Genomic DNA, 23340 nt, shown 5'->3' with positions numbered 1-23340 from the left:
ATCCCCGAGCTGCCTGCTCGGAGGTGGTGGCTCATCATGGCTGCCATCAAGCTGAAACCGTCTAGGGGCGGCGCCAATCATGCCCGCCCACAAGAAGCCCGTTGTGGCCATTCGGGCGCTGACCATCTAACAATAGAGACCCTTGCCTCTGCAACGGACCCCGAGTCGCATTGCACGCCACTGACCAAGTCCTATTCATGGTGCTGCCGAAGACAGAACCTGCGACGAGGCGGATTAGTTGCAGGCAGACTTTTGCGAGTCGTGGGTGGTGAATAATGGCGAGGATCCATCTAGACAGCGCCCATTCACCATTCGGTGGATCGGATCGTGGTCCCGCCAACGCGGCCCACGCTCCCCAGCCTGGTCTGGTCGGCTTCCATCCGACGAGGATCTTCTCCCGGGCTGATGATCTACGTGGATCATGGGGTTCATCAGGATGACAGGGCCGGGAGAGAGACAACGGGATATCTCTTCCAACGACAGGTCGGCTTGTTCTGTTTCAAACACGGCCCAGATGATGATTGATTTTCCCGGCTCGGCTAGGGCAAGTCAACGCACCTTGGAACTCTGGTCTGTGCTTCGGTCGCGGTGGATACAGCATTGGCCATGACGCAGGTGTCATACGTATCCCTCCCCGAATAAGTTCAAGCTAAGCAGATATAAGCGTTTTTTTTTTTTTACCATTATGCTTAATGCTTATAAGCCAGATTCTTCGTGGTGGGGATGGCGTCGACTCGCACATCTCTTGGCATCGGGGGAGGATGATTCTGGATCTACCGCGTAGGAACGCTTGTCCCATTGAGCACGATTTACCGATGCCAATCGCATCTCCCGTCGAGGTGGATGCGTGGCCCGTCTGGCATGTTTACTGGTTGCTTCATATTGATTGATTGATTGATCCAGGTGTTATCATGGTCGCTGCATATTAAAAGAATGCGAAGAGCCCGTGAGTTGTTGATGAAAAGTATGTTCATCGTCTCCGACAGCTTATATACAATCCCCATTCAAAAATCCGTGCTCATATCGCTGCCGCCTTGATTACCTCGACCACCCGGTCAGGCTGGCTCAGTTGCGGCATATGGCCCGCACTGCACCGTTCAATCTCGCTGCCAGCCAGACCAGCCAGCTGCTCCTGCAGCGGCACGGGGAGCAACTTATCCCCCTCGCAGATCAGGTACACGCTAGGGACATCCTTCCACCCGGTGTAATTGACCTTGCCATCCCACCCTTCCGCCGGCTGGGGCTTGAGCGCTGCCAACCACTTTCCCTTATCCGCCTCTGCGAGATCGTCCAGAAGGAGGACTTCCGGTTGTGCGCAGTAGCACGCACCACCCTGCATGCAGCAGTCAGTCAGGAACCACTGAAGTGAAATCGAATCGCGACGATTGGGGGTCGCAAAAACGACCGATCAACATACCTCGACCACGGCAAACGGCAGCGGTTGGTGCTCGTGCCCTTCGGGGAACACCGCGCCCACCAGGAACACAATCTTGACCACTCCGCCGTTTCCGCCCCGCGCGGTCTTGTCGAGCCCTTTCATCGCCTCGCTGCCAAGAATTCCGCCCCCGGAATGTAACACGAGGATCACCTCCTCCCCGCGCTCGACCACCTTCGTCAGGTGCTCGCGGATGGCGGCAACATCATCGGCCATGGAGGGGTTGCCGGGCGAGACGGTGCCCGTGCTGGGCAGAGTGGTGATTTCGGTCGTGAAGCCATCTGCTCTCAGCAGGGAGGCGACGTGTTCGAAAACGGAGGGTCCTTCCCAGAACCCGGGGACGAAGAAGATCGTAGGTGTCATGGTGAAGGGATGTGGATGGAAATTAGGAAGCGATAAGAGAGATTGCACAGTTGTCAGGCGAGTGGCGATAGAAGGTTGGTGATTGCGGCGAGCATTGAAGTATTTATGGCTGCGGGGGAATGGACGAGGTGGTAAGTGAGGGCGTAGTTTCTTGATCCAAAAGCTAACTACCAGCCGCAGGGACCATCGAACGCTGCTATTCCAGCCGCTTAAATCTCACGTCAGGCCACCGGTCCAAAACTCTGCTTCTGACTTGTTAAGCCATTAACCACTAGTCGCATAGCCTCAATTCTACTGCTACTATTCGTGAGATAATCCTAGCAGACAGCTGGTAAGGCTTTCAGCCTTGTCAGGAGTGAATCTCATTGTGTCCGACCATAGGTATGCATCTTGATGTGAAGACTATGGCGGCAAAAGAAGAACTCCCCGCCGGTGTCTCTCCGGAGAAGGGACCATATAGTCCAGACACATGTTCACATGCACATGTCGGTCATTTTCATGAATATGCTCCGATCGCATTATGTATCCGTTTTGATTGACCACCTCTCGCATCACCTCCTATACTTGCCAATCCACAACGAAGCAAAGTTCAAATATTACTTAGAATCACCATGAGGAGTTTGGGGAGGCGAAATCCGTATCTTTGTCAGACAATACGGGCACCTGACACTCCCTAATAGCCAAATTTTTCTTTGCTGACTGAACCAGTCGGTTGTAATAGAACTGCCGAAACCCCCCTATCCCGGACATACAGAGGGAATATTGAGAATGTTGCCATTTGGAAGATAGTGCGTGACATGTCGACAGTTTGAAGGACTAGTTAAGAGCACCTTCAACAACGGAGCTTCTCCGTGCTCAATGATTGTCACGAGTCCCCTTACAACGGCGCAGATTGCCTCGCCCCTTCGTGGACCCTCGACATAACTGTTTCCATCTAGAACACATATAATGATTGTAGTCTCTGGGATCTGGGACACAAGGCTACTGTAGTGTCGCAGAGGTCGATGGAATCACAAGTTGCAGGCCTCTCTAAAAACCCCTTTAATAGATAGTAAATCAAAACATGGCTAGCGGGAGAGGGCTTGTTGAATAATACTATATATACATAAGTCCCGCGGGGTTAGCCCTCAGATCTGTCGCCTGGTTGATGTGCTCGTCATAAAAAAGTTATAAATAGATAATAGAGCTTTTCAAGTTACTAAGAAAAGCGACAGCCTTGGCGGAAGTGAAAAAAGAACATAGAAAAATAGTGTTTATTTCGCGAACTATTTCGGAGGCTGAGGCTATAGGCTAATTTAGTGGCTGTGAGTGCTGTGATATTATCGCGCTCCTCCTCGATCAGGGTTAGATCCCTATTGATACGCAGATATAATACAAGGTCTTTATCCGCAAGATTAGTATTATAGTCTATATACTTCAGGAGGCGTCCGCGGTTGATTCGCGGTTTTTTGAAGTAGTTAGGCCTAACAACCGCTTAGAGTAGCTTAGTATCAACTAATAACTATAAAATATATTGCACCCACCCAGTGCTTATATATCTTTTATTTAGTCTTCAAGGTATACTTATGCTTGGTTTGATTTATTCAACTGGTGGGCGGTAATTGCAGCTTAAGTATATATAATACTTTGCATCCCCTGCTGCAAGGTCTCCAGCTGGGATAAAACCATGCTAGTGCCTATTTTGACTAGTTATCCGGGGTAATATTTTGGAAATACCTAAATATAGTAATAATATTACGTGAGACCGAGTCAACTCAATAAAGCAAACAAGTGGCTTGAGATAGTAATGTACCAGACCATATATACAACAAATAGGACAAACGAAGTGAAGTAAAGTAATAAGATGAGGCCATCTGCTATCCAGCTAGATGATGGCTGCTCGGGACGAAGAGAACGGGCGGACAGTATACTCGCTGGGTGAGGCGAAGAAGGCACTACAGCAGGTGGTAGGCCCAACAAAATTATTCCATTTAGTAAACACTCTCACAAGACCAGTTCTCAGGGAGATCCGGGTTCCCGCTTCCAGAGTGCTTAGCCTGAAGAGGGAAAGGACAGATAGGTCTCTGGCGAAGAACCTCATCGTGAGTCGAGTCGTCCTTGTACTTGGTGGCAATGATCGACTCGGGAGCGGTACCATTCTCAACCCAGTTCATCAGGGCGAGAATGACATCGTGCTTAGCGTCGCGGTATCCGGGGACACCGCTGACATTGTCACCAAGCTGGGCAGCCTGGTTGGCGCCCGCGATGTACCAGGGAGCGTCCATAGAGTCCGGAGTGGACATGCAGTGCCTGGATGTCGTTAGAGATTTGTCACCTCGGGAAGAGAAGGGGACTAATTGACTTACTCCATGCCCGGAATGAGGAACATGCGGTAGAAGTCACCCACAGTAGTGTTGCTGAGAGCCAGGGCACGAGTAACATGGCCGTGCCAGTAAATACTGCTGCCGGTGGGAAGAGTGGGATCGGCCAGGCCGTGGTGGTGGATGAGCTTGCCGCCACGAGCCTTGAAGGGGGTGATATCAAAATCATCGGCAGTCGAGTTTCCGGGGTTGACCTTGTCGCCGTACTGAACAGTCGCATAGCTGAGATCGGTGTAGTTCCAGTCAGGGCCGTATCCGAGGAGATCCTGGGCATACCCGGCCTGATTGTCGATGGAGGAGAGGGAGCCAGTGCCAACGGCCATGCTCCAGGATGACTCAGTGCCATACAGGTAGTGAGGGAAGACAAAGGTCTGGTTGACATCAACCCAATCGCCGTAGATTTGATAGAGAGTATCAATCTGACGGCCACTGAGACAGTCAATGCTGTTCTCTCCCTTGCAAAGAAGAGCCAAAGGGTCGAAATTGCAACCCAGAGGATCGCTGATGATAGTGTCGATCATCCCATCCTGAGGATCGCACTGCTTGAGAACTTCGTCACCAATGACATCGAACATAGATGCGGGGATCGTGTGCTCTGCATCTTCCGGGAAGTTCCAGAGCAAGACCTTGAGGGCGAACAGCTGATTGTGGTTAGTCCACCAGGCAGGAGCACCAGCGGATACTCCATCATAGTCCTCAGGGAACAACTGAAGGGCACGAAGACCCTGTCTTCCGCCGACTGAACAGCCACTGTAGTAGTTGTACTCAGACTTCTGGCCATACCAGTCTTTGATGATGACCTTCGAGGTCACAGTGGCCTCATGAAGAGCGCGCCAGGCCCAGTCCACGACCGATTCTTCATTGTGGTATGCCCAAGAGGTGGACTCATAGCTTCCCTGGTGACCGGTATCGGTTGACATGACAGCAAAGCCGTATCCAGCGCCGGCTCCCTAGATAAACCAAAGGATCAGAGAAGCCAGAGAAAAAGGGGGTACGGAAGACCGTACCATGTCAATCCAGTTGATTCCACCCGCGTATCCGCCGTTTCCAACGGCACTATATGATTTTTTAGAACACATTTGCCGAAGTGCGTACAACAGGGAAGGGCTCACAGGAATCGGTTATTCCATTCATTGGGGAGGAAGAGACCGAAGTTGTAGGTGGTGCCGGCCTCGGTAGTCATATTGGCCTCCAACTGACAAAGCGCAGGCAAACCCGCGGGTGAGGTAGGATAAGCCTCGTCATCAGAGACCTCGTAAGTTCCATTGGTGGCAATACTACTCGCAGCAGTCACGGTACCATTGAGACCATTCTCATTGAGGATCTTCTGAAAGGCATTGATCGAACACGGGAGTGAGGTAGCAGAAGCAAGGCCGAGAAGCCCGAGTTGGGCAAGGACCATAGTAGGATTCTTCATTGTGTCTTGAGAAAGTATAATGAGATTGTTTGAGCATGATAGGCACTGACGAGTAAGGACTTCGCAGGTATTTTATACTTCAGACTCCTCGACATCGGATTTGACTCGACAAATCATGCACAGTCTGAAACATCTGCTCCGAGTGCCCGAGGTTTCCAACTCTGAACCTGTAGTGAAGCACATGCATCTGGATATCGGAATTACCTCAACAGATCATACCCGATTTGAGACCTTCGCTCCGAATGTCGGACTTCTCTGTGCCTGAGCCCACAACCAAGTTTCATGTGTATTTGAACACGATGCCTATTGTCAGCGCCATTGAAGCAAGAAACGTCTCTAGCGTCATCATAGGAGACATATTCGATGAGATAGGTGGGAATATCTCAAGAAGTCTCCATGATCGAACGAGGTTAATCTGTTCTTACCCCTGGAACTAGAGCGTGGCGTTGCTTTCCGCCCAATTACAACTCAGTGCCGCGGGGAGTTTTGGAATTTTCCTATCAGGGCCTTGTGTAGGGGAAACGCTCAAGTCCCCTAAGCTTAAATTTTCTTCTTCATCGATTCCTGTACCTGAAAGCCCATAGCTTGGCACGTCTCTATACCCTAATGGAGGTCCTAGAGCTACCGATAGGCGACGGTGTCTTGCCAGACGTGAATTGATACCACAACTAGTACTACTACTATGACTGCGATAATATGAATAAGAACTCCTAACAAGTAAGGGACGTGCTAATTGACCACCTGATCATGTTGTCCCATGGCGACTTACCACTACTAGATGGTGAGGCAGGTATGTAGGGTCCAGTGAGTGCCTGGGGTCCATTCGATATGCGCGCTACTATGTCGTTAATAGCGCGGAATTGAGTGGGTCAAGCCGAAGACTACAGCCGAGAATAGCCAGAATACGACTGGACTGGCAGCATGATCGGAATTGTAAGGGTCCACGGAGTTCTGTCTACTCTGTATCTATTCAATGCTAAAAAAACAGCTGATTCTACGGAGTACCGTTCCCCACAATCACTATCTGCGGAGAGGTAGTACTCGATGTACTTAGTGGGTATCGTTCTAGGGGTCGCATTTTTTCTCGCCGCGTTTGCGGGCTATCTTCCATCTACATATATTTACTGGTGGCAGATTTCAACTGCACCACTGGTCCAGTCGCGGCTGTATCAAGCCCTGTCTACGCAGCGGCTTCCCAAACTCCTCTTTCTCGGCTTCTGCAGTTTACTCAGAGTCTGCTCAAATCTGCTCATGCTCGATCCGCGGGCCCTTGTGGATAATATCCGGATCCTCCACCAGTCGGAATTGGGTATCCCGCATTAGCTTCTTGGCTGACGCCTAGACCTACCCTCTCCGGCAGGTGAGTTTCAAGATAAGGTGAAGGTGAAATGCATGTCACATATTCTATCTATGTACATTGTGCCATCCATCTACCCACAACACTCCATCGGCTTTTCCCCCGCCATTCCCGCGGCCGCATCTGGCGCGGCAGTCGGAGAAGCCGGGCGCGGCACCACAACCCTATATTGTCCCCAGTCGCAGAACGCCTTCCCGAAAAACGCCCCCAGGAAGATCGATATGATCATGTACCCGTTGTAATACATCGCGATCAGCATGATGATGTATGCGAGGCCGAATTGTAGCGTGTGGATGAGTGCGCGTATCATTTGTTGCATGGGGCTTGCTTGGAAGGTTACTATTGTTGGCGTGCTGTCGATGGAGTCACCGCAGAATAGTTGCATCTTCTCGTGGGCGCTTTGCGCGGCGACGTGCCGCTGGAATTGACGCTGGATGCTATCTTCGTATTCTTTTCCGAGTCGACGGAGGAATTCTAAGACGATGACGAGGAAGGCGACCCCGATGCAGGAGACGGCAAACTGTCCGGCGGTTTTGACGTGCCAGGACGGGGCGAGGAAACCTGGGTCTGTCAGCAGTCATCCTATCGAAGACACAATGGGATCTCCCTAGCTATAAGGTTGTCGAGACACCTTGCTAGTCTAGGGGTAACATCCGTTTTCTAACGGATTCTATTTGGACGGAACGGGGGGACTGACAGGAATCAATGGTAGACCAGTTCCATAGCATCTGTGTCGCGCAGTATGGTCAGTGAAACGTAGTTGACATATATACACAATGGCCAGGCCTACTGTGACGGAGCAGTCGCTCGAATTGGAGCTGCTAGACATGTCCATGTTCATGTCCATGCCCATTGTGAGAGAGAATCGAATCCAGCGAGGCTGGCGATCGTCGGAGACTATGATTCTGAATAAACGTGATGTTATCGTATGGAATGGACAGACAGGGGAGGGATGCATGTAGATATGGACATCCAGAGATTATCTAGGGGCACGAAGGAATGACTGCCATCCGGTGGGAAGTCTTGGCGGAAGCGGAGCCCGCTTGGCAACTGGCACTTGAGCACATTTCGGACTTGGCGACTCCACCCCGGCGTCGTCTGGAGGCCATTAATACGACATCTGGTGGGGATGGTAATATGTTCTCCAAGGTCTGGCTCTTGCGCCAGATATATCTATAGGTCGCCCATGCCGTGAAGTCTGACACCTGTTCGATCATGCATCTCGAGTGTTGACATCTGCCTCGATCAGGCACCATGACCGGCTCCCGGGCTGCCCGTCACATCCAGGACTTTTCCTCGGATTCCACCCTAGAATACCACTGGGGATATGTTGCCCGACAGGTTCCCTGCACCAAGGATGCCGGGACCTGCGCGTACCTGGACGCCGTCTACCACGACCATGATATCAGCATGCTGTACAGCTTCATCCTCTGGGCCGTGATCGTGGGCATTCTGTTCCTATGGGCTGTCGGACGGCATTTCATCCAGTTCAATCGCAATCGCTCCACTGCTTCCTCCTCCTCTCCCAAACTCGACTCCGAACCTCTCGAGCCTTCCGCCAGTCCCCAAGGCGCAGCTTATCGTCTCAGCAGGACCGTCCGCGCTGCTGTCCGTCGACATCTACTCCCTGAAACAGACACCCTTTCCTGGGTATTCGGACACACCACTCGACTACAACTGCTCGTGTTCCTGATTCTGTCAGCCTACCTCCTCATCTTCACTCTGGTCGGAATCACCTACAAAACCTGGGTGACGCCCATCTCCGGCAGTCCCGGGCTGTCGAACACGCGCAGCGGCCTCGGCACATGGGCAGATCGCATCGGGGTGCTCGCCTTCGCGCTCATCCCGCTGTCCGTCCTCCTCTCCAGTCGCGAATCCCTCCTCTCGCTCATTACCGGCATTCCCTACCACCACTTCAACTTCCTCCACCGCTGGCTCGGATACGTCATCTACATCCAATCCGCCCTGCACACCCTCGGCTGGACGATCGTCGAGGGCCGACTCTACCAGCCTCAGCCGTCCCAGTGGAACAGCTTCATCGGCCAACCCTATATCATCTGGGGTATTGTCGCCATGATCCTTCTCTCCTTCTTGGTCTTCCACAGCACAAAGTGGGGGATTCGGCTCACGGGGTACGAATGCTTCCGCAAGGCCCACTACGTCGTCGCGATGGTGTTCGTGGGTGCCTGCTGGGCCCATTGGTCGCATCTGTACTGCTGGATGATTGCCTCGCTGGTCGTTTGGTTTCTTGATCGGGGGGCCCGTTTGGTCCGCACTTTCGCTATCCACCATCTCAATGTCCCGTCCGTGAACGCCTCGTTTGGGCTGCATATCCCCAAAGCCACGATCCGGCCGTTTGCAAATGAGTCTGACGGGGATGTCGTGAGACTGGACTTCCAGCACAACCATGACGAGTGGCGCATCGGCCAGCACTTCTTCCTTTGCTTTCCCGAGCTCAGTATCTGGCAGGCTCATCCCCTCACCCCCGCCAGCGTGCCGGGCACCCTCCCCACTGGCCAGCCACACACGTACATCATCCGCGCCAGGAAAGGGTTAACTTCACACCTCGCCAAGGCAGCTAAGGCGCAGTCGGGCGCGGGAAAAGGGGAGACTGCGGCCATGGCGAGTCTCGCGTCGACAACCTCAGTTGTTCTGTCAGGACCGTATGGCCAGTCAGTCATGGGCGGTGGCAGTGAGGGTGCATATGCAGACAACGACATCAACGTTCTTTGTGTCGCCGGTGGCACCGGCATCACGTTTGTGCTACCTCCTCTGCTGAAAATCATGACCCACCCAGGCTGTACCGCTAATGGGAGTCGGCTGGTGGAGTTGGTCTGGGTGATCCGTCGCGAGGCTGATATGCAATGGATCGAACCAGAGCTCGATGTCCTGCGGAAGGTCGCTTCCACCTCGATCAACTGTCGCATCCGCGTCTTTGTCACCCGTGAAAGGGGGCCGGCGGATGTGGAAAGCGCCACATGCTGTGACTCTGCTGGGGATCGGAAGTCTGCATATCTTGCTGGATCGGACTTTTCAGACAGGCCTTTCATGGTCCAATATTCCACCGAATGTGAACAAAGCGCCCATCCCGATCTGGATCTCTACTTGTCGGACTTCCTTTCGCGTGTATCACAGGGTCCGACGCGCATCCTTGCCAGTGGCCCGTCGGGCATGATCACTCGGTTGCGCAAGTCGGTGGCTGCGAGCAATGAGCCTGGGAAGGTGTGGCGGGGGGATGAGCGGCGGGATGTACAGCTGGTGCACGATGATCGGGTGGAATGGTGAGTATGAATGAAGAACTCTGACTCTGCCACCTTGTATATATATATACTTTCGATTTTGTTTTCTATATTGCAACGAAGATACCCCTTATTACATCGAGTCCGGCCTGCATATTCCCACGTTCATTCAAATGAAAAGCTCGCTGGGATATACTCTGACAGAACATGGCCGACAGGGTATCACCAGTCCGGAATAGGACAACAAAGGTAAAGTAACCCTACAGCGAGGTCTCCTCAGTGCGACGCAGTCTTCTGGGCAAGCAGAGTGCCTGCCAATCGACCAAACGTCAGGCATCGAAGCACGGAAGTGAGCGGTGGATTGCCTATCTCGTAGTTAGCCGTCCTGCTGCCTCCATCTAGGTCCGGCACCGATCTTACCGTTGTAATAGAGTCCCGTCAGTTCCCCCGTGGCCCACAGCCCCGGAATCGGGGCTCCATCCGGGGCAAGGACCTGCGAGTCGGTGTTGACCTTGATGCCACCAAAGGTAAAGACCAACTGCGCAGTGACCGGGAAGGCATAATACGGGGGGTTATCCAGTGGCGTCGCCCAGTTGGACTTGTTGATCCGAAGACCGCTGGTGGCTTTCCCGTCCAGCTGCATCGGATCGAAGGGTTTGTCGTTGCAGGCCGCGTTGAACTCTGAGATCGTCCTGTGTAGCTGAACCGGGTCCACTCCCAGCGTCATCGCCAATTCACGGATGGTGTCGGCCTGGAAGGGCTCCCGATCCGTCGACTCGTAGACCCAGCCCGGGCGGAATCGCTCCATGATGGTCGCGTCAGTGATGAAGAAGCCCTTGTTGTTGTGGTGTCCCCGCCACAGCTCGACGGCAATCCCCTCGAATGTGGCAAACAGCTGCCGCTTACCCTCGTCGTAGAAGCGCTCGCACTGCTCGTCGACGACGATCCCATAGCTGTGGCCGTAGATCGCCGCGTTCGGCTTGCTGGTGCGCGCGTCGGCCAGCTCCAGGTGCATGCCATCGAACGATCCGGCCGTGTCGCAGCCCACGTCCAGGGCCATCTTGAGTCCCTGGCCTCGGTTGTATCGCAATCCCGGCGCAATCAGCGACAACTGATCGGTCGTGGGACCGACATGTCTGGCCAGCATCTCCTGGTTGCCCTCAAATCCACCGCAGGAGAGCATCACGTCCGGCGCGTACAAATCCTCCAGGAGACCATTCGACCGTCGCACCGTCACCCCGTTCACTCGTCCCCGGGGGTCTCGCAACAGCTTTCTCGCCTCCGTCTGCCAGTGCACCTCGCAATTGTCAAACCGGTGGAGGTGCTCCATGAGCACCTGCACCATAGCCCATCCGCCACCCTCCGGCATGACAAAATGCTGGTCGGTCTCGAACTCCAGCAGAACCTAGGCCGTGTTAGCGGAACCATCTGTGGTCGGTTAAGCGGGGACATTCGGCCTGCATTTTCTTCCGCGTGTCGAATGAACCGCACGCCATGGTCCTGCAGATATTCTGCTGTCGCTCTGGCCTCTTTCGCCAGCTTCTTGCAATACTCCAGATCGGCCTGACCGTCGCTTACGTCGGTCATCTCTCGGATCCAGCCCGGGTCGAAGTTCAGGTCTCTGTCGAGCCGCAGGAAGGCTCCGGTCCAGCGGGAGGCACCGCAGCGTTCGCCGTTCTTGCCGGCCTCGACCAGGGCGACTCGGACATGCTTACGGGCGTTCTGGCTTGTCTCGAGGAAGTTCAAGGCAGTCATGCAGCCGGCAAACCCGGAGCCGACCACGATCAAGTCGTATCTGTCGGATCTGTTCACGGACATGATTCGCGTGGAAGGAATGTCCCGGGGACTGCCTAGAGAGAACTAGGGGGACAAGAGGGGAAACAGCAGGCAACACGCAAAATGCAAAAGCAGCAGGTCAAGCGGGCGAGCGACCAGGCTGGACATCCTTCCTTGATTGTTGTCACGCACGAAGTGGGGTTTGACAAGGGGGGGGGGGGGGGGTCTGGGCCGGCGGTCGGGCGGGCTCGAGATAGGGGACTTTGGGGGACTTAGGGCATCGCCAGGTTTGTTTTCTTCCGCCTCGCGAAATCACCGTTCAGCCGCACGCACGGCCTTTAGATTAACACCAGCGGAAATTAGTCCCTGAGCTGTCCACAACCCGGTCACTTAGCGCGCGATGTGGTCGATGTGGTTGAGATAGATTAAGTCCGTGATGGGGACGAAGCCGGGAATCTCCGGTCGGCCGGAAGATCGCGCCATGACCTGTCGTTTGTTCGTTTGTTTGTTGAAGAGGCTCAGTGACCAGCCCATTCCATTCCCTCCCCCCAGCCTTCCAAGGCGATGAGGAGCCCATGATCTGCCTGCGGAGCTTCTTTGGGTCAAATCCAAAGTCAAGGTGAGTCAAGGTGAGTCAAGGTGCTATTGATAGCTCCCTGGAGCGACCATGGTTGGGCAGCGGTGGGCTGCAGGTGGAGGTGGTGGGTGGTGGTGGTGCGGACCGAACCAGAACCGGCCGGAGAGGCTGCGAATGGCCTAAAATTAAACGACAACGCCTATCAATGGGAGCAGGCGGAGACCGGGGGAACAAAGAACATGCGATGACTACTAGCAACTCCGTAGGAGGCCCAGGACTGGGGTTGAGAGGTGCTTTATTACAAAAAAAAAAAAAAGTAAGCCGTAGCCAGGCTGGCTGCTCCACCCGGCGGAGATGCTTGTAGAGTGTAACCCTAGTCCATTTACCTGCAGCTGTCACACCAAACCCACCCCCAAGGCCCTCATTTCACTGCGTTCCCACCAGGTATTGGCCCCCAAATTTATCCGTCGAGCCACCGCATCATGACAGGGGTTGATTCACGGACGTTAATGCACCGCCCCTTAAAAGGTCCTGGGCTGACTTCCCCCGTTCGCCTCTTTTGAAACGCACAACCACAACCCCCCCCCCTTCTCCCTCCCTCTCTCTCTCGCCGTCTCTCATCCCCAACCCTAATCCCTACTGCTCGTCCCTCACATCAGCCAACAATGGCTGTGGCTGACGAGTGTTCGGATAACCTCCTGATGAGAGCCAAGTCGCCGGAGGTCAGCCCGCGTGAAATCACCGGCGATCGCGACCGCAAGAGCAAGAGCGAGTTCAGCATCGTCAGTCCGCGGTCGTCGTTCCGGTCCAGCATGGCCAGCAGCCTCTTCAAGCCCAAAGCATTGGGGGTGGATCGGCATGGCGATCCCCCCGAGTCTCCCCCAGTCGACCAGCCTCTCGCTCCTCGCCAAGCCAAGTCCCTGTTCGTCGTCCTCCTCATCCTGGCCATCTACACCACCATCATGTCCGGCTTGTTCTTCATCATCGCCTGCCTGAAGCCCTTCTACGGCGACTGGATCGGCCGCAGTGGCAACCTGTCCGCCTCCTCCGCCTCTCTTCTCAGTGCCCTGCTGGCCAAGACCATCGAACTGTCCTATGTGACCGTCTGCGTCGCCTTCCTGGGCCAGCTGCTCAGTCGGCGGGCTCTGCGGCATGGGTCGGAGGGGGTCAGCGTCGCGGACATGACGCTGCGGACATGGATCACCCAGCCAGGGTCGCTGCTGATGCAGTGGGAAGTCCTGCGCTACTCGGGCTGGACGATCCTGGGCGTCATCACCCTGGTGGTCGCCCTGGTGGCCATGTTGTACACCACTGCGGCCGAAGCTCTGGGTAGGATCCCTTTTTTTTTTTTTTTTTTTTTTTTTCTTTCTGTCTTTCTTTCTTCTACACCCATTGGTGCCGTCTGTGTCTTGCTTGCTGACAGTGATGCCCAGTGTCCCCCGACTTGGTTCTGGGCCCCGTGCGCCATCGCGTCCTGCAGGGCAATGTCTCGACGGAATACTCCAACCCCTACTACCTGGAAAACAACTGCCAGACCCCCATCACCTCGGCCATGGACCCGGTCTACTGGAACTCGACCTGCCTGGCCATCGAGCTGGCAGGTCGGGCCTTCCACGACTTCGACCAGTACATCCAGGACTGGGCCATCCAGGTGCAGTCCGGCAACGACACGTCGACCTCGCTGGTCTCCCGTCCCAAGCCCTACGGCCAGCTGTACGACAACACCACCGTGACGGGCCACTGGATCGAGATCGTCAACACCACCGAGGTCTCCTCGCAGTACGGCCGCATGGTGAACAATGTCACCGCCGCCTACCCGCACGCCGGTCTGTTTGCCGCCGCGCGCGACCCGAAGAACCACATCCAGCAGCCCGTCGATCTGTCCGGCGAGGGCAAATACATCCTCCAGGCCTCCGTCCCCGTGCCCGCCGTCAACGTGCTGTGCGCGGGTCTGTCGACCGAAGACCTCAAGCCCATGATCTATACCGAGTGGCCCGACCACGAGACCTTCAACGCCTCCACCTGGTATGCGGACACCCTCGCCGTCTCGACCACCAACGCCACCGTGATCGACGACCTCTTCGGCTTCGACTCCGACAACCAAGCCCCCGTCTTCCCCATCTACCCCGTGGCCATGAACACCATCATCAACCCCCGCGTCCTCAACACCACCTACCTCTATCTCCTGGGCGCCTCCCCCGCCGGCCACAACCCCCCGTACGTGATGTGTGGCCTGCGCGGCAAGCAGTCGGGCAAGTGCTCGGTCAAGTACCAGGTCGACTCGAGTGGCGGCGTGCTCAGCGCGATCTGCGAGGACCCGTCCGACGCCCTGCAGTACGACCGGCTGTCGGACCCCGGGATGGTGGAGGACGAGTGGGACGTGAACTGGAAGAGCGTGGCGTGGGAGTGGGCCGACTCGGTGACGCTGGGATCGGGCATCACCGGGGGGGACGCCAGTATCGAGCGCATGCTGATGGAAATGGTCCCGGCCTTCGACAACGCCACCAACACCTCCAGCCTGGCGAGCAATCTGCCCTCGACCGGTGAGGCCCTGGCCGTGATGGCGGGCACGACCCTCCTGCTGGGCAGCCAGGACTCCCCCTTCGTCCCCTTCTGGAACTACACCAATTCCACCCTCGACCCGCCCGTCGTGCAGATCTTCAACGCAACGCTCCAGTCCGCGGGGTATGCCTCGGGTCGCGTCACCGACTGGCAGCAGGTCTTCTATGTCATCCTGGCCGTCGTGTTCGTGACCAACGTCGTGTGTCTGGCCTTCATCCTGCTGCAGCTGCGCGGCCACCTCGTCACGGACTTCACGGAGCCCCCGAACTTGTTCGCCCTGGCCGTCAGCAGTCCCGACACCTCTCGCCTGGCAGGAATGGCGGGGGAGGCACCCTCGGGACCGCGACTGCGCGAACGCTGGCATGTGGGCGTTCGGGAGGAGAGCGGGCATTTCTTCATTCGGACGCGGATGGAGCGCGAGGCGGCGATGTACTCGACGGCCCGCGATGTCGGGGATCGGGACGCGGTGGAGGTCATTGTCGAGGAAGAATCGTCATGATTTTCTTTTCTTCTTTTCTTGTTTTCTTGTTCTTTGGTCTGGTCTGACGTTTTAGCAAGCCCATCATGTTAGTACAATAATAGAATGAATGATTTACACTGATACGGTTTTGGGGTCATGGATTAAAAGCTTAGCTGCAGCAGGTGACTCGCATTGAATCCGTTACTCATACGGTCACTCGAAGGATTCTGGTGTTGATCATAGTGTATAGTACAGTCAGAAATATATCTCGGGGGTTTCCCCACCTGGCAGTTCTGAACGTAGTAGTGAAATGAGATACGGCACACGTCGTAGCAGCGGAGAAACAAAGAGAGAGATATATATATATAAACCGTCCCTCAACAAGACGCAAAGAGGTACAGTAACAATTTTACTCCATGGTGCTCGTCAATGGTAAGTAAGTTAAGTCTCTGGCTAAGAGTGAGGCTGGTGAATGTGGATTCTTTTCACTCCGCTTATAGGGGTTTATTCCCGGTCTGTCCTCCACAAGAAGCCCGGCTAGCTCAATCGGCAGAGCGTGAGACTCTTAATCTCAAGGTTGCGGGTTCAACCCCCGCGTTGGGCTTTCTTTTCCCCTCCCCCGATGGTCTAGTTGGTTATGGCGTCCGGCTGTAATGGTTCATTGTCACCGGAAAATCACCAGTTCGATTCTGGTTCGGGGGATCATCTTTTTTTCTTTTTTTTTTTTGTATTCATACCACTCCAACACGACATGTCTCAGAATTGACTGCCTCAAGCCCGACACAAGATCAAGATTCTGTCCTACCCGCAGTGCCACTTCTCCCTCACGTAGCCGCCTGACCCTTACTCGGAGAATTGATAGCTGTCCGCAGATCCCAGGTCAAGGGATGATGGAGTCCCTTCCAGCACACCGGTCCCTATCCCTTGCGTCGCACATGCCTGAGGTCCAGGATTATTATCCCGATGAGATTCTCCCCCATGTTCAACGATGCTTATTACATAGTTACACATCACACGTCCTGCTTGGCAGGTATTTACCCCATCCCAGCTCAATTAAGCTCTACTTCGTGATATACTCCATTTCGTGACATCTATCCTCGGCTTCTGGATTCTCGATCATGGACTCGACCGAAGCTGTCCCCGAGAATGTCGTCCATCCGCCCGGCACGGCGGTGATGCGCGATGGAGAGAACCAGCGGGTTCATGGATCGAAATCGGGCCTTGTGTGAGTTGCCACCCTCGAAATCATGTCTGCCCGTATACTCGATACTAACTGTTTAGCCTCGTCCCTCAGCCTTCAAATGACCCCCACGATCCGCTCAACTGGTCAGCAAAGTGGAAGTGTAAGTCAAGAATACCAACCACCAACACCCCCCCACTGTCTCACGGACTGACTGTATCACAGACACAGCCCTACTCACCCAGCTACTCGCCACCTGCTTCTCCACCGCAACAGCCCTATCCATGAGCCCGATGTTTCCCTCCTTCGCGCAGGAATTCCACCTCGACAACACCCAGCTCCTCCTCATCACCGGTGTCTGTATCTTGGCCTTCGCCTACGCAAACTTCCTCATCGTTCCTTGCTCCAATATCTTCGGGAGGAGGCCGACATACTTCGTCTTCACTCTGATCAGCATCGCTGCCCTGATCTGGCAGGCTCGCGCGACCTCGTATGCCAGTCTGATTGTCGCACGGGTGGTCAATGGCGCTGGGGCAGCCACGAACGAGACCATGGCCATCCAGGTTATTGCTGATATGCTGTTTCTGCATGAGAGAGGACTGTGGACCATGGCCTACTTGTGAGTCAACCTGGATATAGTGGCATTGGACATTGCTAATCCATTCGATAATCAGCACTTCCACGTCCTTAGGTGCCTACCTCGGCCCCGTCATCTCGGGCAACATCACCGAACGGTAAGATCTATTCATCCATCCATCTAAACAATCAACCGCTAACGCCACCCAGATTCGGCTGGCGCAGCTTCTTCTGGCTCTCCGTCGCCCTCAACAGCTTCAACTTCATCACCATCCTGCTCTGCTACCCCGAAACCAGATACCGTCGCGACACTCAACTCACCCAGGAGACCTCTCCCATCTCCGTGTCTACTCCCATCCCCGACGACGAGAAAATCACCAAACCCTCCACCACAACCCCCCTCCCACCCCCTCATCCCCCCACACCAAGCCCAGGAACCGGCTTCCCCTCCAAAACCCAATTCCACCTCTGGCAGATCCCCGACCCGCAATGGAAACGCTTCCTCCTCCGCGACTGTCTCACCCCCGTGCGCGTATGCATCTACCCGATCATCTTCTGGGCTGGCCTCGCCGTCTCGGGGTCCTCGAATCTCGTTCTCTTCTGGAACCTCACCGAGTCGTCTGTTCTCGGCGCGCCGCCGTACAACTTCAGCGCGTCCGCCGTGGGATACTCCAATTTCGCGTTTGCGGTCGGCGTCCTGGTTGGGCTTGTCACGGCGGGGCCGTGGTCGGATTGGGTGGTGCTGAAGGCTACCGGGCGGAATAACGGGGTCTATGAGGCGGAGATGCGTCTGTTTGCGCTGCTTCCGTGCTTGGTTCTGGTCGTTGTGTCCACGGTGGTTGGGGCGTTTGCGATGGAGCGTCGCTGGGATTGGCCCGTCATTCTGGTGGTTGGGTATGCCCTGTGTGGCATCTGTGGGGCGGCGATTGGGAGTATCAGCGTCGCGTATGCCGTGGACTGCTATAAGCCTATCTCCGGGGAGATTATGACGGTGGTCACCGTGATTAAGAATACGTGTGGGTTTGGTATGAGTTTCTGGCTGCCGTCGTTGGCGGCTCGTACCCGGGGCTATTTTACTCCTGCGATGGTTCAGCTTGCCCTCACGGTTGGGCCGCTTGTCTTGGCTGGGCCCATGTATTTCTGGGGGAAGAGGTTCAGGGTCTGGACTCGGAACTCGAGTGTGCATTCTTACGAGATGTAGGTGGTGGCAGACATGAACAGAAGAGGCTTTGGGACGGGTTGTTTGATTTTGAATTATGTGACCATTATGGATGCGGCGACTGGCGCATCGTGTTTCGTTTGTAGTTAGCGTGATGATGATGATGATGATGATGATGATGAATAGGGTATATATATAAAAGACCGCGCTGGTCCATGTGACATCTCCCTCGAGGCGGACAGTCGGGTGGTCGAGTGTCCCTCCGACTGATATATCTGGATCTGGCGATGTATGTGTATGGATGCAAAAACAGGTCACCCTCATGACCTCAGCCCAGGCTCTTGTGAACAAGATGTTCGTCACTTCCGATTCCCTCATACCGCTCGGGCAAACTCATCGACAATGTCTGGTCACCGGCTGAGAAATCCTCGACGTCCACTGTCTGAGTGATCGTGTTGCTGTTCTTCGAAGGGGTCGCTGGCTCGCGAGTCGCGCGTTCGGCATATGAAGGGGGCTCGGGCCTTTTTGCTCGTCGCAGGGTCCATAGGGTCGGAATATTCGCGACTAGCGCCGACAGGAATATCTCGATCCCCGACCAGAGTGATTGGAGGTACAGCATGTGTCTACCTGCAGCGACGGGATAGCGAGCGAGATCGATGCTCACCAGAAAGATGCCCATGGAGAAGAGACCGATAATGCCTACACGCCTTGGGTCCGGTCAGTTTGAACCTGGCCGGGTCGAGAGGAGATTTCCTTACTGGTACCAGGGCCGCTTGACCCGGACGATCCACGGCAGGGGGAGGAGGATGAGGAGAGCATCGGTCAAGCCGTCGAGGAGGAATAGCATGCGGAAATGGGCCGTTTGGAAGATGCACTCGGCTGTAACCGCGAGGCGCCTTAGACTCGGGGGAGATGCGATGCGGGGGATCATCTCTTGTCCTGTAGTACGTACCTGGATGGGGCAGAACCTGCCAGTAAAGCCTGAGGGGCTCGCACACGGTGAGAATGGTAGCGAGCCCCCCCACCAATGTCACCAACAGCATCCCCCAATAGACTCGGATCCAGGTTTGAACCCAGGGCAGCACTCCCAGGACACGGTCGATGAAGAGTAACGCAACACCCTTCTGAGACCAGGCACTAGGCTATATCAGTATCGCCCGCTAGACGCAACCGGCCGGAGTGGATGGGATCACACGCACTAGAAGACATAGACGACCTCGTTCATCAGGGTCATCTGGCTCCCGATCCGTTGATGGGAGACTTTCGTTGCAGTCGGGAGACTCGACGCATCGTACGGCGGGTTCCACGACGTGCCAAGGAGGATGATGACTTGTGGCTCGATAGTCGCATAGATCATGATCACGATGCAGAACATGGTGAGGTAGTCGCCTCCATCGAAAGACTGGCCCCGGCGCTTGCGCAGAAAGAGACGGAAGCCCATGATGAGGATGGTCAGCACACCGAGGATAGTCCCCGTGATGACCGGGACTGCGTATCCCTTCTTCTGAGCGATCATGGCGAGCGTGGTGAATGCCGAGGGCACGAGTATCGACGGTTGGGGAGGCTGTGACTACGAGGAGGTTCCCCTGGAGGGTTAGGGCTCGTCAGACTGACAGGTCAGGTCCGCCATGCACGCAAAGAAAGTTCCACGAGAGTGACCCCGAGAGTCAACTCGTCCAGCTCGCTGGGTTGGTTCCAATCACCAATTTATGACTGCCATCGTGTGCGAATCCGGCTCCGAGTGCGGCAGAGCAGGCCAGGAGTTGCATCCCCAACATCCACCACTGGTCAAGCCCGCCGGACCGTCAGGGCGCCACCACGAATACAGATCGACTCAGACAGCACCCGGTGACCCAGCACCGGGGTCCAAGGTTGGGGTCCAGCTTCGCCCCTGGCCCAGGCTAGCAGCAGGCGCCCCAGGGGGATGTGCGTACACGATGGAACGCGAGTGGCCAGGCCTCCCACTAGCCCGTCCCGATCGGATGGACTACGGGTGGGAGACAAAGAACAAGATCCGCCACACAGCCCCGGGGAAAGCCATCCTGGATTCCGCTCCTCCCTCGCTGCCCGATCGGGGTCTGGCTCCGAAGTCCTGTTCCTTGGCTGGACCCAAGCGCTCTTTTGTTGTCGAGTCCCCACTGGTCGGAGTTGGAGGGAAGACTGGTTTTTGGGATAGGCGCTCGGTGCTGCGTCCCCTTGTCTGCCCCCTCTTCGTGTCTCCTCCCCGTGGACTTGGGAGGTTAATCCACTTTCCTGCGCAGTGGTTGGGCAGAGGCTATCTCCATCGGGTGATCTCGGCTGTGACACGTCTCTGATGTCGATGAGGGCGTAGTTATCACTTCTTTATTTGCCATCTGGGCGGTACCCCGGCGTGGCGTTGGAGACGCCATCTCTATTTCCCAGTGTATCTGGATGCAATATGGATGCGTGTTGGATAGAGGACCAGCCCGGTCTAGGTGCCTGCACGCCTTCTCGGTCGAGTGGATGTGGTTCGCAATGTGCCATCCATAACGAGATTGCGATGGCGGGTGGAAATTGGGGGTTGATGGCTGGAGATTGCGATCACGATCAACTGGCAGATCAGGCGCATCGGAGGCAACATGAAGCCAACCGAGATAGGGGCCTCCCTGGCTAGAAGGTTCTCGACACATCTTTTCGGTCCACGAGTCAGGTCCTGTTTCCGACAGTGGAAGCCCAGGCTCATCTGTTCAGAAAGGGGCGAGCTGTTGTCCACCCGATAAGTCAGCTCTCTTAACCCTCAGTTTCATTCATTAGACCGATTGAGATATGGAGAGGGAGTAGTCACCCATCGCGCTCCCCTGCCATAAGGTTGTCCCCGACACTTCTAAAAACCGAACTGAAGACGACGGACGCACTCCAAACGAAAGACCTGCGGGGACATCTCCCACAGATATATCCAGACCAGACCTGGCCGAAGACCCCGAACTTCACTCGCCGGTGTTCCCCGAGCGCTTCTCCTGCAGGCCATCTGCGCGACCGAACGGCGACCCATGTTGCCCGAGAACGCAGTCTTTCCCTCTCCCCCGGACCCCCTATCGAGTCGAGTACCTCTGGCTTGCATCCGGGCCATGCACCGTTGCAGTCGGGTCCAGCCGACAGGCGTGGCCGCCAGTGAGCGGGAGGGCGACGGAGCAGAAGAATGCTGGACGAGGATGAGAGTGGAGGCAAGTGGAGGCAAGTGGATTCGAGAGGAGGACCTATCTAGGGGATGGCTGGCAGCACCACCAGCCAAGCCCTCCCTGTCCGGTGAGGCCACTCGGCCCATCAGCCCTATAGGGCGCCGTGGGGAGTCGCAAGGAGATGATGCTGGCATCCAGCTCGGCCATCTACCTACCACTCTCAGCCCTACCCTCCAACAAGAGCCCCCAGCTAAGGCCAGGCAGGCAGTGAATGGTCATCCAGTCGGGAGGGAATTGATTCTGAGGGGGGTTCTTTGAAGCGAGCGAGTTGCCTCCAGATGAACGGGTGTGCTGCGACTCTCCATCATCAACAATCCTTTCTTCCTCGTCATGCACAGTCCACTCCCTTCTTTACTCTCCCCCCCTCCTCCTCCTCCTCATCACTGTCATCATGGGTGCCTTCAACGCCTCTGATGTGAACCTCCTCACGGCCAGCAAGGAGGACGTGTTCTGCTACTATGCCATCTCCGAGAACGACTACAACGGCCACCTCGGGGCCCGCATCTCCTCCATCTTCGTGATTCTCTTCGTCTCCATGGGCTTCACTGTCTTCCCCGTCGTGGCCACAAGCATGCCCCGCTGGAGTACGTGTTTGCCCGCTACTTCGGCACGGGGGTCATCCTGGCCACGGCCTTTGTGCACCTGCTGGACCCGGCCTACAAGCGCATCGGGCCCACCACCTGTGTCGGCGTGTCCGGATACTGGAACGAGTACTCCTGGTGTGCCGCCATCGTGCTGATCTTTCTCCTCGATCTGGCGGCCGAGGTGTATGTCGAGCACCAGTACGGCATGCATCGCGATGAGGGCGCCCCCAATGCTTTCATCTCCAACGATCCCCACCCCGCCCATCAGCACCGCTGTCCCACGGACGGTGTCGCTGACGGACCTGGCGGCGGAGAGAAAGTCCCGGCCTCCAGATCCACCGAAGACACGACCTCGTCCACGGAGCCCACAGGATCCACGACCGCGGAATCCGCCGAACGCTCGTTCCGGCAGCAGATCGCGGGCTTCCTGATCCTCGAGTTCGGGATCATCTTCCACTCGGTGATCATTGGGCTGAACCTGGGGGTGACGGGGTCGGAATTCGCGACGCTGTATCCGGTGCTGGTGTTCCACCAGTCCTTCGAAGGGCTGGGGATCGGGGCGCGGCTGTCGGCCATCCCGTTCGGCCCTCGCGTCTGGCTGCCCTACCTGGTGCTGATCTCCAGCGCGCTGGTGGAGTTGCTGGCGCGCGACTTCATCTTCGATCCGTGCCGCACCCGGCGGCGGTCGAAGCTGCTGTACATGGTGTTCTGCACGTTGCTGGGGGCGGGCATCATGGCGTTGATCGGGAAGTGGGCGTGAGCTGCGCACAGGATCGAGCTGGCAGGCTCTTCCGTGGTCAGGGGTGGGAAAAGCATGTACTTACTGAGTGATTCGTTGGAGACTTCTGCGTGACTAATAAAGAGTAGTTAATAATGTTGAATCCCCATCATCTTCACTTTGCTTCCTTCTTCCTCTTCCCGAGGCGGAAGAATGAACATCCACACAGCCACACAGCCACACCTGCCCTTCCGGTCGCTCCGGATCCCTCTCGTTCAATCAGATAAAATCATGACCAAAAAAAAAAAAAAGAAAAGAAAAAATGGTCATATCATAATATTCAAATGGTAGGGTATTCGGATTTAATCTACAGCCTC

General features: G+C 55.7%; 10 protein-coding genes and 2 non-coding genes across 12 annotated transcripts; 6 read left to right on the top strand and 6 right to left on the bottom strand.

Moving 5' to 3' along the window:
• Positions 1 to 878: 878 nt before the first annotated feature.
• On the bottom strand, positions 879 to 1913 carry BO70DRAFT_428671 (alpha/beta hydrolase). The gene is made up of 2 exons (XM_025548002.1): positions 1418 to 1913; positions 879 to 1333 (listed from the first exon to the last, which is right to left on the bottom strand). The coding sequence occupies exons 1-2, from the start codon at positions 1796 to 1798 to the stop codon at positions 1019 to 1021; spliced, it is 696 nt and encodes a 231-aa protein (XP_025399801.1). The 5' UTR covers positions 1799 to 1913; the 3' UTR covers positions 879 to 1018.
• Positions 1914 to 3768: 1855 nt separating this feature from the next.
• On the bottom strand, positions 3769 to 5560 carry BO70DRAFT_290791 (putative ferulic acid Esterase/Feruloyl esterase; the record flags this gene model as incomplete). The annotated part of the gene is made up of 4 exons (XM_025539371.1): positions 3769 to 4087; positions 4144 to 5108; positions 5166 to 5214; positions 5271 to 5560. 4 exons carry the CDS (start codon positions 5558 to 5560, stop codon positions 3769 to 3771), a joined length of 1623 nt encoding a protein of 540 aa, XP_025399800.1.
• A 1445-nt stretch (positions 5561 to 7005) lies between these two features.
• Positions 7006 to 7767, bottom strand: BO70DRAFT_290455 (copper transporter family protein; the record flags this gene model as incomplete). Its single annotated transcript, XM_025539348.1, has 3 exons — positions 7006 to 7493; positions 7630 to 7660; positions 7723 to 7767. The coding sequence occupies 3 exons, from the start codon at positions 7765 to 7767 to the stop codon at positions 7006 to 7008; spliced, it is 564 nt and encodes a 187-aa protein (XP_025399799.1).
• A 353-nt stretch (positions 7768 to 8120) lies between these two features.
• Positions 8121 to 10217, top strand: BO70DRAFT_386813 (ferric reductase family protein; the record flags this gene model as incomplete). The annotated part of the gene is made up of 2 exons (XM_025545852.1): positions 8121 to 9937; positions 9974 to 10217. Exons 1-2 carry the CDS (start codon positions 8187 to 8189, stop codon positions 10215 to 10217), a joined length of 1995 nt encoding a protein of 664 aa, XP_025399798.1. The 5' UTR covers positions 8121 to 8186.
• Positions 10218 to 10251: 34 nt separating this feature from the next.
• BO70DRAFT_428669 (succinate dehydrogenase/fumarate reductase flavoprotein subunit) lies at positions 10252 to 12074 on the bottom strand. Its single transcript, XM_025548001.1, has 3 exons — positions 11633 to 12074; positions 10592 to 11576; positions 10252 to 10536 (listed from the first exon to the last, which is right to left on the bottom strand). The coding sequence occupies exons 1-3, from the start codon at positions 11987 to 11989 to the stop codon at positions 10448 to 10450; spliced, it is 1431 nt and encodes a 476-aa protein (XP_025399797.1). The 5' UTR covers positions 11990 to 12074; the 3' UTR covers positions 10252 to 10447.
• Positions 12075 to 13336: 1262 nt separating this feature from the next.
• Positions 13337 to 15585, top strand: BO70DRAFT_290754 (uncharacterized protein; the record flags this gene model as incomplete). The annotated part of the gene is made up of 2 exons (XM_025539367.1): positions 13337 to 13853; positions 13958 to 15585. The coding sequence occupies 2 exons, from the start codon at positions 13337 to 13339 to the stop codon at positions 15583 to 15585; spliced, it is 2145 nt and encodes a 714-aa protein (XP_025399796.1).
• A 492-nt stretch (positions 15586 to 16077) lies between these two features.
• BO70DRAFT_t156 lies at positions 16078 to 16150 on the top strand. The gene has a single exon. It is a non-coding gene; the product is annotated as a tRNA-Lys (tRNA).
• A 12-nt stretch (positions 16151 to 16162) lies between these two features.
• Positions 16163 to 16248, top strand: BO70DRAFT_t157. Its single transcript has one exon. It is a non-coding gene; the product is annotated as a tRNA-Tyr (tRNA).
• A 771-nt stretch (positions 16249 to 17019) lies between these two features.
• BO70DRAFT_370633 (MFS transporter) lies at positions 17020 to 18503 on the top strand (the record flags this gene model as incomplete). The annotated part of the gene is made up of 3 exons (XM_025544754.1): positions 17020 to 17345; positions 17401 to 17460; positions 17513 to 18503. 3 exons carry the CDS (start codon positions 17020 to 17022, stop codon positions 18501 to 18503), a joined length of 1377 nt encoding a protein of 458 aa, XP_025399795.1.
• A 106-nt stretch (positions 18504 to 18609) lies between these two features.
• Positions 18610 to 20116, bottom strand: BO70DRAFT_379194 (uncharacterized protein). Its single transcript, XM_025545317.1, has 4 exons — positions 19661 to 20116; positions 19414 to 19598; positions 19220 to 19340; positions 18610 to 19168 (listed from the first exon to the last, which is right to left on the bottom strand). Exons 1-4 carry the CDS (start codon positions 19975 to 19977, stop codon positions 18790 to 18792), a joined length of 1002 nt encoding a protein of 333 aa, XP_025399794.1. The 5' UTR covers positions 19978 to 20116; the 3' UTR covers positions 18610 to 18789.
• Positions 20117 to 21271: 1155 nt separating this feature from the next.
• Positions 21272 to 22123, bottom strand: BO70DRAFT_23341 (uncharacterized protein). The gene has a single exon (XM_025538804.1). The coding sequence runs from the start codon at positions 21793 to 21795 to the stop codon at positions 21307 to 21309; it is 489 nt and encodes a 162-aa protein (XP_025399793.1). The 5' UTR covers positions 21796 to 22123; the 3' UTR covers positions 21272 to 21306.
• On the top strand, positions 22053 to 23005 carry BO70DRAFT_386811 (Zip-domain-containing protein; the record flags this gene model as incomplete). Its single annotated transcript, XM_025545851.1, has 2 exons — positions 22053 to 22217; positions 22247 to 23005. 2 exons carry the CDS (start codon positions 22053 to 22055, stop codon positions 23003 to 23005), a joined length of 924 nt encoding a protein of 307 aa, XP_025399792.1.
• Between the last annotated feature and the right edge of the window lie 335 nt (positions 23006 to 23340).

This window comes from Aspergillus heteromorphus (assembly GCF_003184545.1).
Source record: "Aspergillus heteromorphus CBS 117.55 chromosome Unknown BO70scaffold_10, whole genome shotgun sequence".
NCBI classification, from domain to species: domain Eukaryota; kingdom Fungi; phylum Ascomycota; class Eurotiomycetes; order Eurotiales; family Aspergillaceae; genus Aspergillus; species Aspergillus heteromorphus.
The sequence above is the reverse complement of the archived record's forward strand: the minus strand, read 5'-3'. Positions and strand labels throughout refer to the sequence as shown.

What these genes read in the sequence shown, in the direction of transcription:
- BO70DRAFT_428671 (XM_025548002.1), bottom strand. Translation starts at nt 1,798, where the DNA reads ATGACACCTACGATCTTCTTCGTCCCCGGGTTCTGGGAAGGACCCTCC. An exon ending in TGCCGTTTGCCGTGGTCGAG is followed by an intron (nt 1,334 to 1,417) that starts GTATGTTGATCG and finishes TGCTGCATGCAG; the next exon opens with GGTGGTGCGTGCTACTGCGC.
- BO70DRAFT_428669 (XM_025548001.1), bottom strand. Translation starts at nt 11,989, where the DNA reads ATGTCCGTGAACAGATCCGACAGATACGACTTGATCGTGGTCGGCTCC. An exon ending in TTCGACACGCGGAAGAAAAT is followed by an intron (nt 11,577 to 11,632) that starts GCAGGCCGAATG and finishes AACACGGCCTAG; the next exon opens with GTTCTGCTGGAGTTCGAGAC. An exon ending in GACGGGACTCTATTACAACG is followed by an intron (nt 10,537 to 10,591) that starts GTAAGATCGGTG and finishes ACTACGAGATAG; the next exon opens with GCAATCCACCGCTCACTTCC.
- BO70DRAFT_379194 (XM_025545317.1), bottom strand. Translation starts at nt 19,977, where the DNA reads ATGATCGCTCAGAAGAAGGGATACGCAGTCCCGGTCATCACGGGGACT. An exon ending in GAGGTCGTCTATGTCTTCTA is followed by an intron (nt 19,599 to 19,660) that starts GTGCGTGTGATC and finishes GATATAGCCTAG; the next exon opens with TGCCTGGTCTCAGAAGGGTG. An exon ending in GCAGGTTCTGCCCCATCCAG is followed by an intron (nt 19,341 to 19,413) that starts GTACGTACTACA and finishes TCGCGGTTACAG; the next exon opens with CCGAGTGCATCTTCCAAACG.
- BO70DRAFT_23341 (XM_025538804.1), bottom strand. Translation starts at nt 21,795, where the DNA reads ATGCCAGCATCATCTCCTTGCGACTCCCCACGGCGCCCTATAGGGCTG.